Raw genomic sequence first — 27,791 nt, 5'->3', positions numbered from 1 at the left:
GAGTTACCAGGCCCATCACGAAGTTGCAACCCCAGAGCTCTCAGTAAACAACGTTTTTCCGTAGTGGATTCTGCAGCGCGCACAGCAGGTCCGTCCATAGCGGGAATTCCTGTGCGGGTTCACCTACCCGCCTCTCCTCGCAGGTGGCACCCCGTCAGCACTCGCCGCCCGCCCTCGAAGAAACCGACAGGCAAACTTCGCAGCCTGGAACCCTGCTGCTTGGAGAGCTGCTGCGAGAGCCGCTCCACTGCGCCAGCCGCCGCCCTGAGGCTAGTATTCAACCTCCCCGCCCCCCGCCACGGTTAAAGTTTGCTCCCCATTCGCCGCTTCCCACCCCTGCCCCCCACCCCCGCCTCCGCCCTCAGGCGGGAGGACCACAGAGGAGTTCCTGGGTCCTCCATGCACAAACACACCCACCAACAAAGGAAAGCCCATTAAATCTTCCCTCCTGCGAACTAGCGCCCCAGCGGATACTTCTTTGAACTGACCCCCGCCCCCGCAGCCCCCGAGCCGTCTGGGGCTCGCCCGGCCCTCCCGGGCTCACTCCCTCCTCCCGGCTGCGCACTTCTGCCTCGCGCTTGGTCTTTGATGTCTCTTTACATTATGGCAGAGCAGCCACACGCTCTTCCCGGGCGCCGGGCTTTGTGTAACGGAACTGACATTTGGCCTTGATACCTGTATCTCTTGGTGATTGCAACAAATTTCTAAAATAAATATTGTACTTTGATCTCCCGGCATTGCATTTTTAATGGACGCACCGAACATTACTTCATTAAGAATAAGTTTTCCAGGAGCCCCAAGTGCAAAGAGAGAGCGGATAAACAGCACTTTGTAAAAGTCTCTCTCCAAACTCCAGCTTGCGCCTGGGAGGGCTGGAATCCCCGAGGGCTTTCACAGATGGAGGCGAGGCCCAGAGCCAGGGCTTCAGTCACCGGAGGGTCTACTGTGCATCCACACTATCCGAAAGACTTTGAATATATTCACCTCTTTTAAGCCTATGAAGACTCTACATGGTGAGCAGTGCTATAACCCCCATTTTACAAACTGGGAAACTGAGGCACAAGGCAGTTGAGTAACCTGCTGGCCAATGTCACCAACTGAAAAGTGGCATCTAGAAATCTGCCTTCAGAGTTTCAGAGTCGGAGCTATTAACACCAAGTCAGTACTCTCTCCCTGCTGGCCATTGATGGAGGTGTATTGGCTAATGGGGCATCTTGGAGAAAAGGTTCTCTTCTGTAACAACTATGGAGTTGTGAATTGGGTTTTCTAGCCTTTTTGTTTAAATAGCGATCCGATTTGGCAAATAAGAATGCCTCTAGCTTGCTTGTCCTAGCCCGGGCGGCACTCCCCTCAAGCATTGATAGTGGAGGTCGAAGAGCTTACAGGAGCTCAAAAGGAAGCTCACTAAGGGACCAGGTCTGCTTCCACAGTGCGGACAGGTGCCTGCATGAGTGTGCACCGTAGGACTCCCTGGCCTCTGACAGTTATGCGGGAAAGGGCTCCTTCCTGTCCCAGGTTTCGCACGTAATTGATTTCTGGTCTCCTGTGGAAAGATGTAGGTCTGCCTGGCCTCGGAAGCAAAACACTAAGTCCCCTCCCTTTCCTGGCCCCCAGGGCACTGGGACCACCTCTTCAGCAGTCAGACTGTGTCAGCCGAGCTGTACAGTCACTGCTCACTGATCTTGGGTGGCACCTTGTTGGAAAGAAGAGGGGCATGCAAGTACAGGGCTTGCAAAGTGCTCAAACATAGTATTTGGGCTGCATTCAGACCATTCCTCTTCAGCAAGAAGTTTATTTGCTGGCTTTGGGCACGGAGGATGGGCTGGTGTTGGGCTTCCTGGTGGCTCAGATGGTAAAGATTCCGCCTGCAGTGAGGAAGACCTGGGTTTGATCCCTGGGTTGGGAGGATCCCCTGGAGGAGGACATGACAACCCACTCCAATATTCTTGCCTGGAGAAGCCCCATGGACAGAGGAGCCTGGTGGGCTACAGTCCAAGGGGTCGCAAAGAGTCGGACACAAGAGAGCGACTAAGCACACAGCATACAATGATAGTGCTGCTGCTGCTGCTGCTAAGTCGCTTCAGTCGTGTCCGAGTCTGTGCAACCCCATAGACGGCAGCCCACCAGGCTCCCCCATCCCTGGGATTCTCCAGGCAAGAACACTGGAGTGGGTTGTCATTTCCTTCTCCAATGCATGAAAGTGAAAAGTGAAAGTGAAGTCGTGTCCGACTCTTAGCGACCCCATGGACTGCAGCCCACCAGGCTCTTCCATCCATGGGATTTTCCAGGCAAGAGTACTGGAGTGCAGTGCCATTGCCGAGTGCAGAGGGCACCGATACACGGCCCAGACTCCGAATCAGAAGTTGGTGTTGGGCTAACTGCTGGCGCCGCACGGCAAGTTGGACCACCTGATCCGACTTCTCATGTAAGTCTCCTGGGGTACCAAGAGAACCGTACCCAGGAAGGCTGGATGCAAGATGGTTCAGAGGATCCCTGCACGGTCCGGGGCCTCGCAGGGAGGAGGCGGCGTACCCGGAGGTTGCACGCGGAGCGGAGTAGGCCCAGCCCAGGAGGCCCACTCTGCTGAGCGGTCACACGGACCGTGGCCGCCGGTGGGAGGCCTCAGCGGCTATTCCCGGCCGCTAATGCCTTCCAACGCGGTGAGGACACTGCCTGCCCTACCAGGTGAGGAGATCTGGGTGTCCGGACGGCCCCCGCAGGACGCGCCCTGGGCCGGAGGCAGGAAGATAGCCAGCTGTCCCTCCTCGGCTGGGCAATGGCTGCGAAGGTTTGGGGGAGAATACACTGTGGGGAGCGTTTTCCTGACCCCAAGGAAGCATGTCCCGAGACTGAAGAACTTTTTCTTTACAAAGGTGACAGGAACAACAGTTTTTACGGACTTTTCTTTCCACTTAGAGAGCCACCCTCGTACAATCTCTGGTTTGCTCAACGACAGCACCTACAGGCTTTCTCCCCGGCGCCTTACTGTTTTCTCCCGGTAGTTCCCTGCAGGTGTGTGCAGTTTGCAAGACGGCGCACTCACCTGGCGGGCCTTAGCGCGGCGGTGGGGATTTCTAGTATCTCTGGGGGTTTCAGTGGGGCCTATGGGGTCGCACAGAGTCGGACACCACTGAAGCGACTTAGCAGCAGCAGCAGCAGCAGCAGCATAGAGGTCAGGGCCCTGCCCAGAGAGAGAAAAGCGAGATAGCAAATATTTTTCCCTCGGGTTGCCCTGGGTGTCCTGCCAAGCTTGGCTTCGGCGGTAATCACGGCTTGGGATTTTCCCAGGCTCACTATTTGCAAAAGTTGTGGCCCGAGAACTTCCAGATCGCCAGGAGGAACGTCGCAAGTGAGGCGGGAGGCACTGGAGCGTGTGCGCTACTATCCTGCGCCCTGGGCGGCCGCCCCGCCCCGCCCAGGGTCACAGAGCTGCCGGCCTCTCGGCTGCCGCCCGGTTGGAGATGGAGGCGGGAGCACGCGGCAGCTGGGTGCGGGGCTCCCTCGGGTCCAAGGTGTGCTCGGAATGAGGATGTGCTCGGTCCTCTGCGTCTGCTGTCCGGCTGTAGGGTGTTAAGTACGTCGGGAGAAGAGAATTACCCTCATCTTCGTCTCCAAGTCCCGCGCCTGGAAGCCGAAGGCAGATTTCTCTGGAGATAACAAAGACACTTTGTCACTTTGGGCGCTGCCTCGGTGCAAATCTTTAATTGCAAGGGAGTAGGGGGAAGAGGGAGATCGAGTGTCTCAAGCAACCCAAGCGCGGGTCTCCAGGCGGCAAGGCCCCCTTTGATCAGGAAAATCCAATTATTTGTGTATATACATTTCCCACATAGTGATTACTTCATTAATTGTCCCGCCTTTATCTCCTCCCTTCCCATCCCCCCTAATAATCAGTTCTTTTATCCAGACCAACAAACACACCATAGGAGCTTTGTGGATTCAAAGGATTTGCTTTCGCTTCTGAAAGAGCCGCTATTCTTTGATGATTGGGTAGCGGCAAACTTCAAAGCCATAAATCTTCCCTCTGACTGGCTGGCGGCCCAGCAAAGTCCTTATCAAATTCTTGGAGGTGATCCTGAAGCGCTCAGACCGCGCGCTGGGCGAGCGAGCCGGGTGCGGCGAGGGGCGCGGGCAGGGAAGGCCCCAGCGCGCAGGGCGGGCGCCGGGAAGGGACGCTAGGCGGCCCTTCGTCCTCGCCCTCGGGTCTCCATGCCTCAGCAGCGCCCTGCTCCGCAGCCAGCGGCCCGCAAGCCGTAGCCATGGCCGCCGTGGCCGTCCTCCGGAACGACTCGCTGCAGGCCTTCCTCCAGGTCAGGGCTGGGCTTGGAGGCGGGCGAGGGAAAGGTGGGAAGGGTCGTGTCTGGATCTTTCCTTGTACTCTGTGCCTCCTGAATTTCAAAGAGAATCCCGCTAGGTGGGTGTCAATGAAGCGAGACCTAGGGGTGCCCGTACCAACTTCACACCCAACCTTGGCGTCGAGAGAGTGGCCTCTGGGGGGAGGGACGCGCGTTTGCGGGGGTTGTCCGGAGGTGCGCCTCTGGCTGAGAACCGGCCCCAGCTCACCGCGCTGGGCCCTCCTGGGGCGGGCGGAGGAGGAGCGCGAGAGTAGAGTGGAAATGAGAGCTTAAAAGATGGGAGGGAAGGTAGATGAGCAGCCGGGCTGTGGGTGTTTCCAGACCCTTTCTGACCGCGGAGTCGGGAGTGGCCCGTCGGATCTCTCTCCCCTCCTACTTTGTGCCTGCTCCCTCTGAGACTGGATAGCAACTCTCTGCACCAAGTAGTTTAACAGGAAGCGCTCGCGCTTTCTGCCTCCAGGTAGCGAGGGCACCAAAAGTTTCCCCTAACTGGTGGGTGCGTGCGCAGGGTGCGGCGGCCAGGGGAGGGACAGCCGGGACAGGGGAGGGGCGGCGGTATTACAGCCGGCGTGCGGGAGGCGGGCCGACCCGGAGACCGCGCTTGGAGCGCTTAACCTTTTGTCTCTTCTCCGCCCTCCCCTGCCGCCGCCTATGCAGGACCGCACCCCCAGCGCCTCCCCGGACCTGGGCAAGCATTCGCCCCTGGCGCTGCTAGCCGCCACCTGTAGCCGTATCGGCCAGCCGGGCGCCACGGCGCCCCCGGATTTCCTGCAGGTGTCCTACGACCCCGCGCTGGGCTCGCCCTCCAGGCTCTTTCACCCGTGGACCGCTGACATGCCGGCGCACTCGCCCGGCGCGCTGCCGCCCCCGCACCCCAGCCTGGGGCTGACACCACAGAAATCGCACCTGCAGCCGTCCTTCGGGGCGGCGCACGAGCTGCCGCTTACACCCCCTGCCGACCCCTCGTACCCCTACGAGTTCTCGCCGGTCAAGATGCTGCCCTCGAGCATGGCGGCGCTGCCCGCCAGCTGCGCGCCCGCCTACGTGCCCTACGCGGCCCAGGCCGCGCTGCCCCCCGGCTACTCCAACTTGCTGCCCCCGCCGCCGCCGCCACCGCCGCCCACGTGCCGCCAGCTGTCCCCCAACTCGGCCCCCGACGACCTCCCGTGGTGGAGTATCCCGCAGGCCGGCAGCGGTCCGGGAACCTCGGGGGTTCCAGGGGGCAGCCTTTCTGGCCCCTGCGCCGGGGCCCCCCACGCGCCGCGCTTCCCCGCTTCGGCGGCCGCCGCTGCAGCTGCCGCTGCCGCGCTGCAGCGGGGCCTGGTGTTGGGCCCGTCGGACTTCGCGCAGTACCAGAGCCAAATCGCTGCGCTGCTGCAAACCAAGGCCCCCCTGGCGGCCACGGCCAGGAGGTGCCGCCGCTGCCGCTGCCCCAACTGCCAAGCGGCGGGCGGCGCCCCGGAGGCAGAGCCGGGCAAGAAGAAGCAGCACGTGTGCCACGTGCCGGGCTGCGGCAAGGTGTACGGCAAGACGTCGCACCTGAAGGCGCACCTGCGCTGGCACACCGGCGAGCGGCCCTTCGTGTGCAACTGGCTCTTCTGCGGTAAAAGCTTCACGCGCTCGGACGAGCTGCAGCGGCACCTGCGGACTCACACGGGCGAGAAGCGTTTCGCCTGCCCCGAGTGCGGCAAGCGCTTCATGCGCAGCGACCACCTCGCCAAGCACGTCAAGACGCACCAGAATAAGAAGCTCAAAGTTGCTGAGGCCGGAGTAAAGCGGGAGGACCCGCGGGACCTGTAAGCCCATTTGGGGCTACTCGAGACCTCTCCTGCCTCGGGCTCCCTACCCAGCACCTCTTCGGGGAGGTTGGGCGAGGTGGGGGGGTGGGGCGCCTGTGGGCAGCCGGCCAAGGGGAGTCCTAACAGAGGCACTTGCCTCTTCCTGCTTGCCTTCCTCCCAGAGCGACGCCAGGCCTCCAACTCCCTGGCCGGCCTGTGGACGGGACCCTGTATCCGGGAGGAGCAGGGGTGGTGGAGTTGAGAGCTCGGCGCCAAGAAAAAGAGGCTCTCAACCATTTCCCCCCAATCTGGGAGAATCTGCATTTAGGGGGATCCACCCTGGGCTGACCTTTGTGTACAGCAGACGCTACTGAAATCAAAACGGAAGGACCTTGAGAGATTTGAAATAGTGCTCGAGTTTTTTGCTAGGACTGGGCCGGGCTCTGTACAGGTTATTTAATAGCTTTCTTAATAATTATAATAACATTAATTAAAATGTTACTTTTGTCCTCAGCTCCATGCAGAGCTACAGCATGAATTGTCTCTGTAAAGCAATCAGCAGTTGCAGCGTGAAAATAAATACGTTAACTCCGGGGTCACCTCGGCAAGACCCCGCTGAGCCGGTCTCACTTGATCTTTTCTTCTTCCGGGAGGCTTTACAAAGCGGTCAGGTTTCGCCAGGAATTTGAAGGCTGCTGTGGGCTGCCTATGTCCGAGGCTTCTTTGGTTTGGAAGGTTCTGGTCACTTAAGTTGGGCGCAAAGATGCGGAAAGTAGGAGGGCAGGGTCAGTTTTGTGGTTAAGAGGTTAGGGTAGGATTTTCCCATCACACCTTGAGTTTCTCGCGCGGCCTTAGGATTTGACCGGAGACTGTCTGGCTTCTTTTAAAAGTTGATACCTGCTGTACGTATAGTACGCGATCTTTTTATCTGGTGAATTGCCTGTGTCTTTCTGGTTGTTGATACTCTCAGAGTTCACAGGTAAACTGGGCTTCCTCCTGGCAGCCGGCCATGCTGCGGTCTGCAGAAGTGCTAGTAACTCAAGGATCTGTTCAAGATGAGATTCTGGACAGTTACCGAGTAACTGGGGGCCCCTTTTTCCCAGGTGGGTCTTTGCCCCGGAAAGAACCGCCTCTCCTGTATTTCAGCCCCGTCATGATACACAACTTTGTCTTGCTTGTTCTCTTCTTAATTCTTTTGCTGTGGAAATCATACCAGTATTGTTTCACAATAGCCACTTTGGGATTTCTCCCTAGGCCTGGAAGTTTAGCTCCCTTTTGTGTCTTGGGACTTTATTTTTTCGATCACTGCAGTAGACTAAGATTTTTCTCAGGAAGGAGCCGGGAATACTCATCTCTAGGTTTTTCACCTGTCTCTAAAATGTGAAATTTTAAATGTGAAGTTTACAACTGTTTGAGTTTTTAACCTGAAACTGAAACCTCAATTTCTGACTTAGAACTAGCAAAGAACAGAAATTGTTCCCAGTTTTGTCAGTGTTAAATTGACTGGCATCATTAATGCCAAATTTCCATGGAACTAAATAGTTTTTTTCATGGTAGTAGAGGTGTATATAAATTGATAGGATTTCACAGTTAACACACTGTGTTCCCTTGCCTTTTGTTTGAAGTCAAACTTAGGGGTAAGTTCTTGAAAAGCAGGAGGGTTGTGCTCCAAGACCTGATGTATCAAGTAAAATTCAACCAGCAACATAATTGAGATGAAAATTACTTTTACACGCCTAAGAAATAGCATTTTTTACTTTGTAATTTGGGACAAGGTAATAACTACTAAAATCATTATGGGAATTGGTCTTAGAACCAGTTACTCTCATTAGAGATTTGGGAATTATTCAGTGACAGACTGGAATTCTTTACCTGGGAAGGGCAGTTTGAGCTGCCTAAATTCTCAAGGCTATGACAGTTTGCAAGTGATAGTAATAAAGAGGCTGCACAGTAACACTAATATACATCTAATGTGTGATCTTAATCTACATCAAGATTCTTGAGAATCATTTCTAAGAAGAATTACAGAAACTCTCACACCTGAACCACGCCCTGGGATTGACTTCAGAGCCAGAAAGGTTTTTTGGCAGATGGTAGGAAAAGAGAAATCCTTGTTAGAGAGTGAAAACACCAAGGGCTTCCTTTAGGCTTGAAATGATTCTTTTAATGTGAAAGAGAATGCCCTTGGTAAAGAAATACAACTGACAATACTGTAGTGAATCTACTAGCTTATTGACAGCTATGATTGTTTAGTATTCAAACAGATGAAGTGTTGAAGATAAAGTTTCTTTGTAACTTTAACTTTGTCATTAAGAAAAAAAAAGGTAAAATGTATGAAATTTAGTATCTAAACAGATAAGGTGTTGAAGACAGTTTTCTTATGCCTTTGTGATGGTGAAGAGAAAGGTAAAATATATGGAATTTATATAAAAATACAATATTTATAATTTAGGTAGAATGAAGTCATCTGATGACAGATCACTTTCTTATGTTTTTACTTAGTTGAACCTGCAAATTTTAAAAGCTTGGTAAAAGTACAGGCTCTAGATCAAAGGTACAGCTGAAAGACTGTTCCTTCCTATCAGTGCAAATCTATTTCAATTACTTTAGAAAAAAATTCTATGCCATTATTCAAGTAGAAGCCAGGAAGTCACAATAATGTGATATTATTATCCAAGTGTAGGAAAGCATTTCATGTTTATACTGAAAAATAAGCTAATAAATGCTCAGAAATACAAATTGGGCAGTGAAGAAATGTATCAGCTTATGAAAGCTGTTAAAATGTGAACTGCTGCTGCATGCTTCATTTGTTTTATTGAACTGCAACCTACTATGGTATTAACCACTTAGGACTTCCAAAAATTATTTTAAAATACATCAGTATGCAAGAAATATGCATAAAATATGTAAATTAAGCACACTTAGCAGAAATTTTAATGAAATTCAAATCTAAAAGTTCAGAAGCAAATTACTGTTAATGTAAACTAAACTTTAGTTTTTATTTGGAACTTAGCCATCATCCAAAAAGAGTTTGAATCCAGGTGAATCCACCAACTGGATTCAAGGCTCTACCTAAAGACCCCAGAACCCAATTCAACTGAGTTTTAAAAACCAATTGAAGAAACTATGTTAATGATGGCTTCAAGTGTCAATAGACATTTTTTAAGCAACTGTTTTAGTGGCATGCAAATATAATATAAAGGCGTTTCTGTTATGTATATAATATAAAGATATTTCAGAAAGTTCTAAAATAAGTGTGATGTGATTAAGCTTAACACAGCTGATAAATGAACCATTTGACTGAAAATGTGAGAACATGGAGAAACTGAGTCATCACTAATTTAGGTAATTTGGAGTGACATGTTTCTGAACTTGTTAACAACTCGATAGTTTTCTGCTTTTCTTGAGGAATAATTGTGCAGATTTACCTTTAGCTGACCACTAACTTGGAATAGTTTTGGTAATGAAAGTAAATTATGTTCAAATACAACTGCATTATTCACCATTGTATTAGTCTTTTCACTGTGTTGTATATGTGGCTTTATTTTCCTTTAACCTACCTATTTGAAAAATTAATATTGATGAGATTGCTTCTGGCAGAAACCCATGTCAAACAGTATTTGTAGAAAAGGCAGTTTTTCAGCACAATTTCTATCCTAATACTTCTAGACTGTAGGTATTCAGTTTAAAGCAGTGTCTTTCCCATTTGTTTTGGGTCTACTGTGAGAGTTTCACAGAATGTCACTAAAGCGGTCACTTGCCTACATTAACACCTACTAAGTTGTTCAGAGCTCAAAAATTGTGAACTACTTTTATTTGTGTTAGCTGACCACGTTAAATAATGACTAGTTGTATAAACTAACACTGTCTCACTAGAAAATCGTCGATTAAGGAATCAGATTCAAGGCTTAAGCTTTGTTTTATGGTAATTGTAATTATGCTTTGCTAATGTACCAAACTGAGGGCCACTCAAAGCAAGTCATACTAATGTGTAATGGGGAACTTAGAAGAGTATGGTGAGACCAAGGGCAGCTCTGAAATGAAAACATGTGCCAAAATAGTGTAATAAACTAGGAACGGATAAGGAAAACAGCTGATAGAAAGGTGAATGTTGCTAATGAGACATAGATTTAGAATAATACACCAAAATGACAGGTTTCATTATTGGGCCACTCTGATGGTGACCTGATTCATGTAGCAATTCAATATATGTGTAAACAGTAAGTTTTTCTCTGGTGTTCAGACTCAGCACATTTTTGCATAAAGATCCTTGTGTTAATTGCTCCTCGATTGTTTTTAAAGAGTCTGCATTGTTCAAATTAATTTATGGACACTGTAAAATAACTTATATAATGGTCCTTTCTATAACGAATAAGTGATATTGTTCAGCAAAGAGGTAATCAAACAGTTATGGACAATCTTAAACTTTTTAAAAATAGTTTCACAGTTTCACTGTTAACAGTTTTTTATCAACTGAAGATTTGCATGTGATGATTGATATAGTATTCATTTTCATGCTGACATTTTGATGACTTCCCTCTCTAGACTTTATATACTTCTCCTTCCATGTCTTTAGCAATTATGCTGAAGCATAATCCCCAACAGGGTATTTGACACTTAATTCATAATTCAACCATGCATGTGAACTGCAGTCATTTCTGCACAACACATAATAAACTATATTAACTAATAGATTTTGATTGTCTACCTAATGCCAAAATTCAATTCAGGGGAAATAAATCAAGTTCCTAGTTGGATACAGATCTTCCTTGATTTATAATGAAGTTACCTCCCTATAAACTCATCATGAGTTGAAAATATCATAAATTGAAATTGCATTTAATACACCTAACCTAGCTTAGCTTAGGCTACCTTAAACATGCTCAGAGTACTTACAACGGGGCAAAATCATCTAGCACAAAGGCTATTTTATAATAAGGTGTTGATTGTCTCAGGCAGTTTATTCGATCCTGTACTGAAGTGAACAGCAGAATGGTTGTGTAGGTACAGGATGATTGCATTTTGTTTGTTTACTCTGGTGATTGTCTGGCTCTCTGGTGACGGTGGTTCACTGCCTGGCCCAGCATCACAGGAATATCCTACAGCACACTGCTAGTCCAGGAAAAGATCAAAATCTGAAGTTTGGTATCTGCTGAATGTGTATCACTTTCACACCATCAGAAAATCAGAATATTAGTGTCGAGCTATCGTAAGTTGGGAATGTCTGTATATGAAAAATCTGCAGGGTTTCAGTTCTCAAAAAGTTGTTTCAGCATGATGAATATTTGGTCTGCCCACTGTAACATGAAAGTTTGTTTTATAGCAAAACTATTTTTTCATTATTTGCCAAAACAATAACATCAAAAATATACTAAAATTTTCTGAGGTCTAAGGCTATATCTAGATGTCACCTGATTTTTTAATACAAGGTTAACAAATAAGTGTATTAAAATTTTTTAACACAAAGTTAAAAAAGGTTAAACTGTTCAGTTGCATGGTTGCTTTCTAATGATTTTGTGTTTAGCATAACCTAAAACATGGGTGAAAAACATCTAGCCCTCAGCTTAATTTCAGCCAATTCACAAGGCAAGTATATAAGGTAAATCCTCATTTATGTTTACAGTTGGGAAAACGTGTCTTAATTTGAAAAGTGTTCAGTAGCAATTTCCTAAAGCTCTGTGTAAGGTACCATGAAAGCTTATTTCTCTTATTTCTGACTCTGCAAGTTTTATTCTTATATTCTGTACGTTGCAAGTTTTATTCTTATATTCTGTACGTCTCTGCTTGTGGTTGCCACATATCTTTGATATATCTGTGTCCATCTCTAGCCTGGAAACTCATTTTGTGTCATATGTCTTTCTTCCTTTTCTTGGTGTATATTTGCCTGTTATTTTATTTTGTTCTCTATTATGCAGGACATGACAGGATTCTAAACTCTGGTTATTTAAAACCTATTGTCTTTTTAATAGACATTTATATTCCTTGGTCTAAATTTTACATGTGAGTGAGTGAAATTTAGAGTTCTATTTATAGATTCAAATCATGTTTTATTTTTGCAGTATATGACTGCTGTTTACTGTGGATTTGTGAACATCATTTTACTTCCAATTGTGGTGGAAAAGTATTTCCATCACAATTAAGAGTAAAATTGTAAAATATGGTAGAGGATTATGGTTTGAGTTAATACCCAGTTGGATAAATTTTAATTAGTAAAAAGCATTAAAAAGACAATTACCTAAATTTATAAACACAGCTCTTTATTTATTGAGCTAAGGACCTATAAGCATTTAGCTGTTTTTATTCCTTGTTAGTGTTCCTATATTTAATGCAGACTTCATTTTCTCTCAAAGTCGTTATTCTCCTCTGTTTGATCCTTGATGAAGTTCATGTCATCTCTCCATAGTACCACAGACAACTGCCAAGAAAAGTCATTGTCGTGACAGATTTTATACTGAGTCTGGGTTTGGAGTAGAAGGTTGCTGAGTTTTCTAAGGAGAAAACTGTTATTCAGGCTTGTGAATAGCAGGCCCGCCCGTCCTGAGCAGCTAGGTGCTGGAAGCTGGGTACAGCGCTGCAGCTGCCCCCTTGCTTCTGTAGCATGGAGATCTTGAAGTGGGGGAAAGGGAAGCAGATCAGAGGGAATAACAGGACCATGGGGTATAACAGATATTTGGAGGATCCTGTTTAGATAGGACATTCCTAAAGGGGTGGAAATAGGGTCACTGTGTAGAAGCTGAAGGAAAAGGCTTGATCACTTTCTCAGTTGGAATGGACTCCTGGAAAGTGCCTTCCTTACCCCAGGTTGGTTCTTCTCTTTAATGGTTTCTTCTTTTTAAACCTAAGCTGAGTATGAGTAAGCAGTCAGGGAGATGAGGACCTCAACAAGTTGAACTTGGAGCATCTTTACAGGCTCTTCTCAAGCTGAAATGCTTCAAATCTAAAATCTGTAAACCAAAAAATCCAAATATATTTTATTAAGGCTACTAAAGATACAACAGTACTTTGGGTATTCCTGGCATTCTGGCAACTGCTGTCAGAAATCCAGGTTTTGAAAATATATAGTTAAAGGCATTGAAGAGGAGCAAAGTAATTTGGGGTAAATCAGTTAGCCTCTCTGCAGAATATTATCAGAATGTATTCACATGTTCTTAAGGCTGGTTTTTGAAGATAACATTTCTGGGGGTGTCGATCTTCATAAATGCTGTATCATGATGAACATCGCCAAGTCCTGTTTATATGCATAGAAATTTCATAGTACAGTGACAGAACTGAAAAGTAAAAGCAACTTTTCAATAATTATGTTAATATAACTATTTAGATTTACAAGCTTTGACCTAGCTAAATTAAAGACATCATTGCCTTGAAGTCAGTTATGTTGATATATATAATTAAGAATATGAGCCACATAATTAATCCATCATTTGTTATTTATAATACTAGATGCAGAAAACTCAGGCAAAACAAATTCAAAACATGTATACATAACTAAATTCAATTCACCTTTTATTCGATGACTAAGGTTCATTGAGGATTCAAAGATGAACACAAACCTTCAAAGAGCTCACAATCATAAAGGAGATAAGGCAGGTACACAAATGAATGTGATACAAGGCCTAAGTAAAAAGCAACTAATGAACCTCCTATTACAACACAAAGGAAAGAGAAATTACTGCAGGTAAAACAATATTAAATTATTTTATGCCTTAAATATTTCTGCTTTCACAAACAGTCCACAAACTCCACCTCCAGCATTCGGAAATCATTTCGATTTTTACATAGAGCTGAGAGTTCAAGACAGTGTGGTCCCCAGACCAGCAGCATTGGCCTCACTTGGGAACTTGTTAGAAATGCAGATTCTTGGGTCCAGTTCCAAGTTAACTTGGAACTGTTAAATCAGAAACTCTGGGGAAAGGACCCAGCAAAATGTGTTTTAATAAGTCCTGCAAGTGATTCCAATGCACGCTCAACTTTGAGAACCACTAGTTTAGAAGATTGCACCTTTAATAATGCATAAGATTAATCTGTGGAAATGAGCAAATTCAAGCCTACCACTTACAAGCTGTTCTGTGGAAATAGAGAATGGACAGGCCACTTGGCTGAAATCCCTCACCCAATCGAGAGACTCAATTGACAATCTTCTAACTCCTGATGAAAAGACAGCAATAGTCTTAATTGTAGAGTGATTCTTCTGTGCATGGTATACAATTATGTAGATAATTGTCCTTTTATCATAGTATTTGAATACACACAGAAGATTTACGTTTTTGAATCACCAATCATATTCCATATGTTAGTGGAATTTTCCCCTACACATGTGACAATGACTTTTAACAACGTCTATTTCCTTCAAAGGAATACTCAGCTAAATAAGCAGTTTGGTTTTCTAGTGTCATTGGATGACTAATAATTATCATAGGGCATGTATAAACTATACTACTATGAGTGGAAATACAGGTACACTCCATGCTATAGAAACGCAAACACGGCATTTCTAAAACACAAACACCGTTGCTTCAAGCCTTTGTTTTGCTTAAGGAAAAAAAAAAAAAGCCTTTTTAAAGCAAATGCAGAGCCCTAGGGCTTTTCAGTGGAGGCAAAAATTTAGGAAGTTGTAGATATTTATCTAAACCCAGAGCCTTCAGTTCCTCTGACTTTTCTGCTATCCTCCTCAGCCCATCTTCTTCTCCACCAAATCTTTCTTGGCTCATCTCAGGTCTGTTTGTCAAACCAAAGCATGATTTTGTAACATTTCTTTGAAATGTTATTCATTTGATTTCTGACCTTTGGAATTATAGAAAGATGTTATGAATTATAAGTTCCAGGGACACTTGTAACATAAATGAGAATAGCTTCAAAGTTTTTTCTCTGAGCCCCTTTCTCTTGAGCCTCTTTCTCTGCCTCCAAACCTGAACTGTCCATCATTGATTTGGGGTACTGTAGGAGAACACTTAGTGAATGACAACAAAAAGCTAGGTTAATGCTGACTGTGGCATGGTCCCAAGGATTTCCCCAGAACCTTGAAAGATCAAGGGTGCACTCTGTGACCCAATAAATCCCCCCAACCGGTACTTAGAGAGAATTTAACACGTTGGAGTTTGAGAAGTTTAAAATCATCCAGTTTGACCTTCTCATTTATCAAAGGAGACAGCTGAGGGCATGTCTGATCAAATGGAGCAACAGTTATCTATGATACATTAATGAGTAAGGACACTCAATGGAAACCCAGGAGCCTAGAAAAGGAGGACAGAGTTAAGGATCATGAAGAGTGCGAGAAGACTCAGGGACGACACCAAGATGTCTCTCTACCCTGAGCTGTTTGGGCAGAGGTAGGGTGGTAGCTGTCGGAGGCTGCTAACTGGCTCCCTCTGCCCTTCCCAGTATCCTGAGTCTCCTGCCTTCTCTGAGACAATCTCAACTTCCCAGTGCCTTAGCAGTCATCCCCTTGCATCTTTCTGAGTATTGTTATCAAAATCTAAGCTCATATAGAAGGTTGTGCTAAGTGACTATTCAAAGGAAATAAAAAGAAAAAACTAGAAGGGTAGGAAGTAGAGGAAGCCAGAGCTGAGGAGAAAAGGAGAGCCTGTCTGATGGAAAAGAGCTGATAGTGATGTATGTCATGTGGAGGACTGAGGGACTGATGATATGGAAAGACCATACCTCAGGAGGAACAGGTATCTTGTCTTGTTTAGCCACTCCATCATGTCCAACTCTTTGTGACCCCGTGGACTGCAGCACGCCAGGATTCCCTGTTCTTCACCAACTCCCAGAGTTTGCGCAAACTCATGTCCATTGAGTCAGTGATGCCATCCAACCATCTCATCCTCTGTCGCCCCCTTCTCCTCTTGCCTTCAGTCTTTCTCAGCATCAGGGTCTTTTCCAATGAGTCATGTCTTCGCATCAGGCAGTCAAAGTATTGGAGCTTCAGCATCATTCCTTCCAATGAATATTCAGGGTTGATTTCCTTTAGGATTGACTGGTTTGATCTCCTTACTGCCCAAGGGACTCTCAAGAGTCTTCTCCAACACCACAGGAATACAGACGGACCATACCTCAGAAGGAACAGGCATGGCAGTCCTAAGAGGCTAGATCCAGAGCATTTGGCAACGGTCTTGGCAAAGATTCCTCTGTATTCGTTACCTTTTGTTGCATAACAAATACCACAGTCTAAAAGGCTTGAAACAACACACAGTCTCTCACAGATTCTGGGCACCAGGAGTCTAGGCAGAGCTTAGTTGTAGCCTCTGCTTAGGGTCTCTCGTAAGACTGCAGTCAAGGTGTTGGCCAGGACCGGGGCCTCTTCTGAAGGCTGGCCCAGTGAATGATACACTGCCAGACTTAAGTGACTATTGGCAGGACTCAGTTCTCTCTCTGTGGGGTGTTGGACTGAGGGCCTCGGTTCTTTGTTGGCTATATTCTGGAGACGACCCATGGTTTCTTGATACATGAGTCCCTCCAACATGGCCACTTCCTTCATCAGAACATGCAAGCTGGGAAGGCAATTTTTAAAAAAAAGTATGCTAGGAAGATGGAAGTACATCTTTTGTAATCTCCACATAGAAGTACAGCCTATCAATATTCTATTCACTTGAAGAAGACGACTCAAGAGAAAGGGGTTATATAAGGATTTGAATACCAGGAGGTGGGAATCACTAGAGGCCATTTTAGAGGATGACTATCATATCTGCGACACAGCTTGTCAAAAATAATAAATAATGGAGTCATATATAGACCATTAAGGTCTGGACAAAGAGTTTCTCAGCATCAGCTATGATGCCTGCCCACTGGTGAAAGATTGCTAATTATCCCCCAGCATGCATCATTCCTTTCTTCCTTATAGCAGTAGCCCAGGTTTTAGCCCAGGTTTTAGGGAGGCATATGACTCTCTATCTAGAGATGACATATCACAGCCTCCCTGGTAGTCAGGTGTAGCCACATGACTAAGTTCCCACCAATGGAATGTGAGCCTGAGTGATATATACCACTCTCAGTAACATCCTCAAAAGAAAGCTGCATGCCCTCCCCTTCCTCTTTACCCCTTTTCTGAGGCTGGAATCCATATAATGGTGGCGGGCTTCCAGGTCAGTCATGTAGATAAGGGCAACATCCTAAAAGACCTTAGGAAAATAAAAAACAGAAGGAATAGGAGTCCCAGGACCATTACTTGAAGCAGAACAGCCCAACTTTCCTGGGCTGCCTCCTGCTAGACTTCTACGAGAGAAATAAACCGTCTTGTTTAAGCCATTGTTATTTGCTGTCTGTTATAGTAACTAAACCATAACCAGTATCCTCACGGATCACACGGTACTTCCAGAGGTAGGCATTAGCAGTGCTCATGCTGAGTCTTCCTGTGGCAGTTGTGAATTACATCGCTTTAAAAAATGTCACATGGTGTCACCTTATCAGCTCCTCCTAGCCTGTGTCTGCTGGAGTCCTCAAAATGAGTTCTCACCCCCAAAATGATATTCTCTTAGGCTGTTGCTATGGAAAACTCCATCACCCCTTTCAGCTTTGCCCATGTTTGGGTACCCAGAGGACTTAAGTCATTCAGTGATTCATTTATTCCACTATTTATAGGGCTTTTCTCATGTGGCAGTCACATGAGCCTAGGGACAGAGCAGTGAACAGGATAGATAAGCCTTTTCCTCTTAGGAGACTGATACAGTAAACAAATAAACCAACAAGATAATTCAGGGAGTCAGAAACAACAACTTGAAATTCATCATTTACCCTACAAGATCACACGGGGGACAAAGCTGCAGCCTCGGTGCTGGATCGCTCAGTCTCCAACCTGAAGAATGGTCCCCAGTCATCCTTGTCTCATATCTGCCTCAGACTAAAGGAGACACATTATTTCCACCTGCTTCCCTTTGGTGAGAGTTAGTCCCGTGAACACGCCTGTATGCATGAGGGATGGAAAATATAGAGATGCACATAGCTATTTATTAAACACTAACAATGTTTCACCAACATACTCATAAAAATCCAAATTAAAAAACAGCAGAAAATAAAAGGGCCACTATTCTTTCCCTTTATAGATAACCACTGTTAACATTTTGGTTTTTTCATTCAATCAGCACATCTTTATTGATCTCCTGCACTGTTCCTAGCCCTGACCTTGATGCTAAATATGCCAGAGGTTCCTAATCTCATGTGGCTTCCAGCTCGAGTGTGTGTGTGTGTCTCCTTCTGGGTTTGGAAACTGCCTATACCCACACCTAGCTATATAATTTCAGGCAATCTACTTAATTCCCCAAGACTTGGTTTCCTCATTTGCAAAATAGGTATAATGATAGTACCTGATTTATAGGGTTGTTGGGCATGCGTGTATGCTCAGTCGTGTCTGACTCTTTGCAACCCCCTGTAGCCCACCAGGCTCCTTTGTCCTTGTAATTTTCCAGGCAAGAATATGGGAATGGGTTGCCATTTCCTTCTTCAGGGATCTCACCAACCCTGGGATTGAACCTGTTTTTTGTATTGGCAGGTAGATTCTTTTTCACTAGTGCCACCTGGTAAGCTCTATAGGATTGTTGAGGCAGGGGGATTAAATTTGATAATATAAGTTAAACAACTTAGAATAAAAAATCTGTTACTGTTGTTTTATATATAATATAAATGTTTGCTTTTCTATAAACAGGATTATATTACTTAAATGCAACTATGGTCTACTTCTTGAACCCTTTAGATATTTCTTTTTCCATTTCAAAGTATAGAACATGAAGTTCATTATTTTAACTGCTTTATGGAATTCTGTTGTTTGTATTTATCCTAATATATTTGGCCTAGAGATTCATGGACATGGGGGTCCATGAATGGGCACTGTATGCCAAGTTCTTTCTGTACCTTTATTTCCCCCTGGGCAGTGGATACAGAACTTAGTTACATTCTGAAAAGATTCATAATCCACAAACAGGACTGTGACTGAAATACGCCAGTCCTTGACTTGATCATGTAAGTTCTCCTCTTTGCTCCGATCCTTCCATCTGTGGGTTAAGCTCAGTCGGGAAAGAATTTGCCTGCAATGCAGGAGATGTGGGTTCGATTCCTGGGTTGGGAAGATCCGCTGGAGAAGGGAATGGCAACCCACTCCAGTATTCTTGCCTGGAGAATCCCATGGACAGAGGAGCCTGGTGGGCTACAGTCCAAGGGGTCGTAAGAGTCAGACACGATTTAGCGACTAAACCACCACCACCTCTTTCTCTTAGAAATGGGAAAGCTTCCTAGAAAACAGACAAAAACAGAAACACACAGACTGAAAACCAACAGTTTTACTACGTTTAAACTTAACAATTTCATTTTACTTCCAGCTCCTCACTGGAGCAGGGCTAATGGCCAGCTTCTATACTTGAGCTTAAACAATCCCAGGTACCTTCCCAGCTCAGAGTTTAGAAACCAGAGTTTCTGTACTGTTTATTCATAAGGTCTGTTTGTTTTCCTCTGTAAATTGTGTCCCCATTTATATCTTCCTCACTTTGATCTTCCCTGGAGGCTCAGATGGTAAAGCGTCTGCCTACAATGCGGGAGACCTGGGTTCAGTCCCTGGGTCGGGAAGATCCCCTGGAGAAGGAAATGGCAACTCACTCCAGTATTCTTGCCTGGAGAATCCCATGGACGGAGGAGCCTGGTTAGGTCCCAAAGAGTCAGACACGACTGAGCGACTTCACTCACTTCACTTTGTATCCATCTAAAGTACCACTACTGAGAAGATACATATGCTGCGTTAAACCCTACAATTTAATGCCAGTCTCTATACAGTCTAAATTTGTGATTGAAAATGTTCTCTTTGAATACTAATGATTTTAATATTAAACTGCCTCAGATACAATCTTTAAGGGGAAAAATGCCACTGTCCATTGTGATTTAGGATTTCAGTTCTGAGATCCACACAGCGATTCCTCAAGTGTCTCAGTGTCTTTCGTGGGCACAGACTCGTCACTGCAGTTCCTTGCAGTCTGAAGACTTGTGGACCACAGAGACGAGTCTTCAAGTCTTAAGGTCCTTTAAAGGCCTATTATCTATTGGTCTGAAATGGTTCATGAGGCACCATCTTACATCTTCCTGAGGCCTTAAAAGTCACACTGTTGGCTTCCTCTATGTTCTGAGACACTGTTTTCCTGATTGCACCCTTGATTTGACCTTTACACTGACCTTTACACTCTGAGGATGCTTTGCTGCTTGAAAAGACTGACTGGAGCTCTTTATACTTCCTCTAAATGTTGCTGCAAAATTAAACATAGCTATATTTTGTCATCAGTAAGAAAAGAAACCAGTTGACACTTTCAGCATTCTTTCAGGAGATTTCCTTAGCCAGATCCACTAGTTTATTTGCTATATCTTCTATTTTTCATGTTAATCACAGGCGAGGATGTTGCTAAACCTTTTGCTACAACTTAGCTGGGTCATCTTTTTTCCACCTTCCAATAACAATTTCCTCCTCATCTCTCTAGCTTTCACTGACAATCTTCTCAAGGTTCATCCAGATTTCACTAACAAACCTCTCAAGACCTTGAGAGACTGAATGTACAAACAGATAAGGGCCAGATAATACATAAAAATTCTTACCCACAATCTGTAGCAGCCAGCCTAGGAAACTAACGTATTATCTATAGTAACCAGCCCAGAGGAACAATGGCACCCCACTCCAGTACTCTTGCCTGGAAACTCTATGGTCGGAGGAGCCTGGTGGGCTGCAGTCCATGGGGTCACGAAGAGTCAGACACGACTGAGCGACTTCACTTTCACTTTTCACTTTCATACATTGGAGAAGGAAATGGCAACCCACTCCAGCGTTCTTGCCTGGAGAATCCCAAGGACGAGGAGCCTGGTGGGCTGCCGTCTACGGGGTCGCACAGAGTCAGACACGACTGAAGCAACTTAGCAGCAGCAACCAGCCCAGAAATCCAGCCTGCTATAAGACAGACTATAGAAAAGTAGATAGCTATCTCTTGCAACATTTGGCCCAAAATGACCCGGATTTGATTAATAACTTCAGCTACCCTAATTTTTATCCCTGCTTCCAATTTAGGACCAACCAGTGAAAGCCGAATGTTCATCCTAACCAATCACATAGGATTTCCCACTTCTAGTTAGTCTGTGTACAGTATCTACATGCCAACAGCCTCCAACCAGGGCATATTTGAAGTTTTCCCCTTTTGTCCACTACAAAACTGCCCCACTCCTCTGCCTGCCTTTGACTGTTTGCCAAAATGCAAATGGTGCTGGCTGACTCCCTTCAAGTTTTGAATAAGTAGCCTTTGCCTGTTCTCATTTTATTGGTTTTCCTTTGTTTCCAAAGCTTTTTCCAGCTTCCCAGTCAAAAGCCAGTGGGTTGTGGTTTTGGGGTTTGTTAAGGAAGAATCCCACTTTCAGGTACCAAACTCTATTCTCATTATCTACTGCTGTGTAAAAACCACCCCAAAACTTAATGGCATAAAACAACAGTTATCTTACTATGCTCACAGATTCAGTGGGTCAAGAATTCAGACAGGGTAAATAAGGATGGCTTGGCTCTGATGCACAGCATCTGGGGCCTCACCTGGGAAACTTCGATGGTTGGGGGTGGGACCCACCTAGAGGCTGCCTCACTCACCATCCTGATGACCCCTGGTACTTGAAGATCGCGCTCAGCTGAGGCTGGCAGCCAATTGGCTTGGGCTCTTCACGACCATTGGCTGGGCTCTTCACAGCTCTTCACAGCCATTGGCTGAGCTCTGTGAGGGCTTGTCCTGAGAGGTGCAGCCAGGCAGTGAGAGAGAAAGAGGTGGAAGCTGCAAGCCTTTTCTGACCTGCTTGGGAAGTCACGTGTGCTGGTTCAGGTGAGTCACTAAGTCTAACCTAGATTCAAGGGGAGGGAATTAAACTCATCTGAAATGGCACCCCACTCCAGTTCTTGCCTGGAGAATCCCATGGACGGAGGAGCCTGATGGGCTGCAGTTCACGGGGTCGGAAAGAGTCGGACACGACTGAGCGACTTCACTTTCTTTCACTTTCACTTTCTTAATGGGAGGGTGACAAAATCGCTCTGCACAAGGACACACAGGGTAGGAGATGCTTTTGTGGGCATTTTTGGTAACTCTGACTTGCCAGGCCACCCTCTTCTTCCTTTCAGAAAGAATTTGGAGACACGCAATTAGAATATGGATTGGCGAGCATGGAAACAAAACACAGGATGTTGGTTGATGTCAAGTGATAATTTCATACAGGTACTGATTTATTCATCCCATACATCTTTTTAAAGCGTTAACAATGGAGACATAAGGAGATGTGAGGTGAGCAAAATTGACACACCTCTTATTCTCATGAAGCTTAAGTCCAGTGGGAGAAGCAGCTATTTAAAAACAATCCCGCAGGTAGATAACCACAGGTATTGTAGGCTCTTAAATGTTATGTAGCAATGGCCTGGGAGGTGCACAGCACGGGAGCTAGTTAGATTTCCCTGGGGGTGGGGGGAGGGGAGGAATATTTAAGCTTAATAACTCAAAGATGAGGAAGAAAAAGTCAAGTAACTAGTCTAGGGTGTTGCAGAGCATGTTATATGGACCATTAGTGATAGAGAAATACATTATTATTGTAAAAGTCTTTATGTTTACCAAAGTATCAGTTTAATGGAAGGTGGTGATTAAAATGCCAGCTTCCCAGGTGGCACTAGTGGTAAAAGATCTGCCTGCAATGCGGGAGACACAGGAGACCCGGGTTCAGTCCCTGGGTCTGGAAGAGCTCCTGGAGAAGGAAATGGCAATCCACTCCAGGCAAGTGTTCTTGCCTGGGAAATCCCATGACAGAAGAACCTGGCGTGCTACAGTAGGCATTACCTAAAAAAGGCAAATATCACGTAGGTGATATGTGGATACCTGAGGCTCAGTGTAAAGATTGAAGTAGATGTGTCGAGGGATGGGGTGAGGAGGGGGTCATGGTCAATGAAGGGAGCATTCTGATGCAAAAGCTCTGAGGAAGAAGAGTGGGGATCCACGGAACAGAAAGGTGGCCAGTATGGCTTGAGTGGGGAGCAGGTGGGCATAGTTTACAGTGAGCTGGAGAGCCCTGCAGGCCCCTGAGAGTCAGGGGCTTTAGTTCAGAACTGAAGTCTCTGAAACTCAACATGGGCAGTTGCACTATTTTTCCTTTAAATGCTGTGTCTGTGGCAGGATTAGTACAAAATCCTGGCATTTGAATAGTACATTCATGGTAGAAGAAATTTAGATGATACAGATAGCAAGAATATTAACCTGCAGTGTCTGAGAACCAGTATTGCCTCAGGAAATAAGTTTGTTCAACACGTTTAACTGACCTAGAAGCAATGGAATATCATTGAAGAATTTGGGAAAAGGGAGTAATAAAACCAAGTTTGTGAGATTTTAAAAAATAATTTTTGTCACTGTAATTCATGCATGAAACAATTGTCTAGAAAAGCTAATAATGATAATAACCAGACATTCTACTGTCCAACCTCTTCCCTGTCCTGGAGGCAACCACTTTACCTCTTTGCTGATTTTATTCTTCTGATAGTTTCCTTCTTATCTCCAAAAAAAATACTTGTATCTGTGTCTCTTGATTTATCAGATTGGGGCGTTATATCAGATATATCATATGGATTTACTCAGATTTCTTCAGCCTTACCTTCCTCCCAGTCTCTCAGCTCACCTCGCCCAGGCCATCCCAGTGGTCACCAACTGAGTCTGAGCTGTTTCCACCCCAGGAAGCCATCAGACCACATGCACACATCTGCTTCCCCAGAGGCTCCTACAGGGGCCAGTGACACAGCCTGCGTGTGTGGGAGAGTCAACTCTCCAGGCAGCAGATTCCGACCGGCAGAAGAGAAAAAGCAAAGGCAGACTGTAGGTACGATTTCTCTACCCTTCTCCCCCTGATGGATTGTTCCAAGCACAACATTAGCAACCAGCCTGCCCAAAGAGCTTCTTTATGACTGAGTGGTCGCCAGCTGAGGAACCAGCTGTGGTCATTCATGGCCCTCTGGGAAGCAGTGGCCAGTGCAGTAACTCATCATTCATCAATGCAGTAACTCATTGTACTTGCTGCCAATCCTTCCCTGTCTGTCTTCCTTCTAGCTCTCTCAGGGCAGGGGTTGTACCTCCTAATAAAACATTAGCCCTTAAGCTTTGCCTTAGGCTCTGTGTTCTAGGGAAATCAGGCCAAGACAAATATTGCCAATATTTTCTAGTGACTCACAACGATGACTTAACATCATCACTCACATGTCCCATGTTCCTATAGAGAATTCATTGTTCTTAGTTATTTTAGTTCTGCTTCTGACTCTCAGTTTGGTGCTCATAACTTTACTTCTTTTTCCAACCACCAGAAAGAGTACCTCTTGTCTCTGATACTTTGCAGGATGAAGATACTGGCATCCCTTCCCTTCTTTGTACTTCTCCTCCTCTCATCTCCAAACTGCTGCATCGCACTCTCACATCCTTAAGGCTGATAGCACTTGCATTCTCTTCTGTAATCATGATGGTCTTCTGTTCTCTTCCTAAGTGCTGCTTCTATATTTGAAAATCCATGCATGTATATATTGTGTATGCTGCTGCTGCTGCTAAGTCGCTTCAGTCGTGTCTGACTCTGTGTGACCCCATAGATGGCAGCCAACCAGGCTCCCCCGTCCCTGGGATTCTCCAGGCAAGAACACTGGAGTGGGTTGCCATTTCCTTCTCCAATGCATGAAAGTGAAAAGTGAAAGTCAAGTCGCTCAGTAATGTCCGACTCTTCGAGACCCCATGGACTACAGCCTACCAGGCTCCTCCGCCCATGCGATTCTCCAGGCAAGAGTACTGGAGTGGGGTGCCATTGCCTTCTCCGATATTGTGTATAGTATTGGTATATACAGTGCATATACTCTGATGACGATCCATTGAACAATAAGTTTCTTGAAAGTTTGTTGTGTCCCAGGTCCTGTTCTCTAGGCTCTGAGGATAACACAGTGAACATAACAGACAGAAATCCTTGCCTTCATGGAGATTTCATTTCAGTGGGGAGACAAACAATAAACAAGGTAAATATGTAGAATGTATGGTATGGCTGATAATGAAAAGTACTCTAAGGAAAATAAAGCAAGGAAGGAGAATAGGAAGAGCCAGCCTGGGAGGCTGAAAATTTTAGGTGCTCTGAGCAGAGAGGGCCTCGGGGCCCTTTGCAGTGAGAAGGCAGCCTCCAGAGAGCAAGGGAACCAAACAAATGACCATCTTGGCAAAAAGAACAATATTCTAGGCAAAGGGGACAGAATGTCCCATAGCCCTAAGACATGGATGTTCTTATTGTGTTTGCACAAGAGCAAGGAAGCTCTTGTGGCTAGAGCAGACTGACCAAGAGGGAGACTTAGAAATAACGAAAGAAGTGACGGGGAGTACATCATGTGGGGCTGTGTGAGTCACAGCAAGGACTTTGGCTTTTATCATAGGAGAGATGGGAAACCTTGAGAGTTTTGAGCAATGGAGTGACAGGATCTCACGTACATTTTAACAGAATCACTCTGGGTATTGTGTTGGAAGAGACTGAAAGAAGCAAGGGAGGAAGTAGGGAAACTAGTCAGGAGATGATTGAAATCATCTAAGCAAGAGGTAACAGCGGCTTGAAGTAGGATGGAAGCAGTGAAGGACAGGAGAAGTGGTCAGACTCGATATACTTTGAAGGTAAAACCAACGCAATTGCTGAATAGTTGGATGTGAGAGGGGAAAAAAGGGAGCCAAGAAAAGGAGCTGTCATATAAAGAGAAGGGAAGACTATGAAAAGAATAGGTTTGAGGGAAAAGATCAGGGACCCAACGTAGGCAGTTTGAGTTGCTGTTTTAATTCTCTATCACTGCATAACAAATCACCGCAAAACTTCGTGTCTTAAAACAAGAAGAATAATTATCACCAGTAATTAGATGGTGTTCAACCAAGCAGTTCTTGTTTAAGGTCTTTCATTGAAATGGTCTCAGTTTTAGAACTGAAAGCCTTGTGTCCTAGAAAGCCCCTCCCAAGGATGCAAAAAGTTCTAGGTTTCAGTGATGAGTGCAGAATCATGGGGTGGGGCTAGTGCAACGTCAGATACAGTGTGTGTCATGTCAAAGATTTTCAAATAAATGGTTGACAGACTGAGTGAATGAAAAGAAGTGAACAAGAAACCTCGTGTTTATTTTACTATTTTAATAGTTTAAATTTGAAGTTACTTACTTTGCCTTAGGAAGTTTTATTTTCATTTTCCTCTCTTGACCCAGATGGAAGAAGATTAATATATTTAAGTTTTAAAATTACCAAACCTATGATCACAGTGAGGTAAGGTTAATTTGGGAGAATTTTAGGCCCCAGAAAGAATTGCATAAATCTTCTTTACTTAGTTAACTAACACAAATGTTCAATAGCTGTCTTTGTTGTCTGAGCCATAAAGAGGATCCCAGGGAATTATGTCTGAAAATGGAGAGAATAATGATGAGTAAATAATCCTACCAGTTAGGAATGCATTTGGCTAAAAGTAACAGAAAATCTGTGGTCAAAATACAGGGACTGAAAACCAGGCTGTTATTAGAGTCAAATGGATACAATATGAACTAACTGCCCTTAGTCTCTGTCACTGATCTTTCCCCTCACCGCTGATGTTGGCAGCCACAATCTGTGGTTCACAATAATGGATCACACATTGCTGCCTCATTTCGAGCGATGTAAGTTAAGTGTGAAACCTAAGTGTGTGTGATCATGGCACTGAGGCATTGACAGTCTGTGTTTGACTTGGCCTATGAATTAACTGTTGTGCTTTGAATTAAGATTATAGAGGCCACCTTGAATAATCAGGCTAGATCACCATCCCCAAATTTGGTACAGTCAGATGTTGATATTGATGCACACAGCAAGAGGCTGTGAAAAGATTATTTATATCACTGAGGTCTCTGGGGAGGGCAGCGCAGGCCAGACCTTTCAAGCAGGTCTAGAATGCTTTGAGAGAGCTGGTACAGAAGACCAGTATTATACTGGCTTGGGGTTTTTATTGTGGTGAGGGGAGGGGGTGGGGGTTTTATTGTGGTGAGGGGAGGGGGTGGGGTTTTATTGTGGTGAGGGGAGGGGGTGGGGTTTTATTGTGGTGAGGAGAGGGGGTAGGGGTTTTATTGTGGTGAGGGGAGTGGGTGGGGTTTCTATTTTGGTGAGGGGATAGGGGTGGGGTGAGGGTTCTCTGTATGGGAAGGGGCTTGTGTGTCTTCAATCTCCTGCCAGCACCAAAGGAAAGAGCACTTGGGCTTTCCTAGCTGCTTGTAGGGCAGAGGGGTAGAGGGAGGATGAGACCTAAAGCTGCTGGTAATCAAACATCAAAACGGAGTCAATTCCTTATAGCAGAGATGGTGCTAGTTTAAGCTGTTTTTATTGAGGGATGATTGCTTTACAATGTTGTGATCTCTGCCGTACATCAACGCAAATCAGTCATAGTTATACATACATGCCCTCCCTCTTGAGACTCTCCCCCCCTCCCACCCGTCCCGCCCCTCTAGGTTGTCACAGAGCACCTGGGCTCCCTGTGTCACACAGCCACTTCCTGCTAGGTATCTATTTTATATATGATAGTGTATACATATCAATGCTACTTTCTCAGTTTCTCCTACCCTCTCCTTGCCCCATAACTTTTAATGTAGTAAATATTGTGACAATGTTTTTGAAAGTTCAGATCCCGAAGATGGGAACAA

At 45.5% G+C, this 27,791-nt stretch overlaps 2 protein-coding genes and 1 long non-coding RNA gene across 6 annotated transcripts in view; 2 read left to right on the top strand and 1 right to left on the bottom strand.

The window, feature by feature from the left end:
• LOC138433893 (uncharacterized) overlaps positions 1–288 on the bottom strand; it is a 37,174-nt gene extending 36,886 nt beyond the window's left edge. Inside the window, exon 1 of the long non-coding RNA XR_011254499.1 lies at positions 128–288. This is a non-coding gene — a long non-coding RNA (uncharacterized lncRNA). The remainder of the gene's footprint in view (positions 1–127) is intronic.
• Positions 289–3,453: 3,165 nt separating this feature from the next.
• Positions 3,454–6,749, top strand: SP5 (Sp5 transcription factor). Its single transcript, XM_069577295.1, has 2 exons — positions 3,454–4,307; positions 5,010–6,749. Exons 1-2 carry the CDS (start codon positions 4,257–4,259, stop codon positions 6,150–6,152), a joined length of 1,194 nt encoding a protein of 397 aa, XP_069433396.1. The 5' UTR covers positions 3,454–4,256; the 3' UTR covers positions 6,153–6,749.
• Positions 6,750–20,887: 14,138 nt separating this feature from the next.
• ERICH2 (glutamate rich 2) overlaps positions 20,888–27,791 on the top strand; it is a 55,312-nt gene continuing 48,408 nt past the window's right edge. For 2 of the 4 annotated variants that reach the window (XM_070292261.1, XM_070292264.1), the window contains exons 1-3: positions 20,888–21,942; positions 22,236–22,329; positions 23,823–23,965. The gene's annotated coding sequence lies outside the window, so the exon portion shown is untranslated. Of the gene's footprint in view, positions 21,943–22,235; positions 22,330–23,686; positions 23,966–27,791 lie in introns of those variants that run through there. The other 2 variants (XM_070292260.1, XM_070292263.1) reach the window with 2 other exon arrangements.

The sequence above is a fragment of the Ovis canadensis genome, chromosome 2, assembly GCF_042477335.2.
Source record: "Ovis canadensis isolate MfBH-ARS-UI-01 breed Bighorn chromosome 2, ARS-UI_OviCan_v2, whole genome shotgun sequence".
In the NCBI taxonomy this organism is placed as follows: Eukaryota; Metazoa; Chordata; class Mammalia; order Artiodactyla; family Bovidae; genus Ovis; species Ovis canadensis.
This window is presented reverse-complemented; position numbering and strand designations above follow the sequence as displayed.

Coding starts and splice junctions, on each gene's coding strand:
- SP5 (XM_069577295.1), top strand. CDS start 4,257: ATGGCCGCCGTGGCCGTCCTCCGGAACGACTCGCTGCAGGCCTTCCTC. Junction 4,308..5,009: donor CGCTGCAGGCCTTCCTCCAG/GTCAGGGCTGGG, acceptor CCGCCTATGCAG/GACCGCACCCCCAGCGCCTC.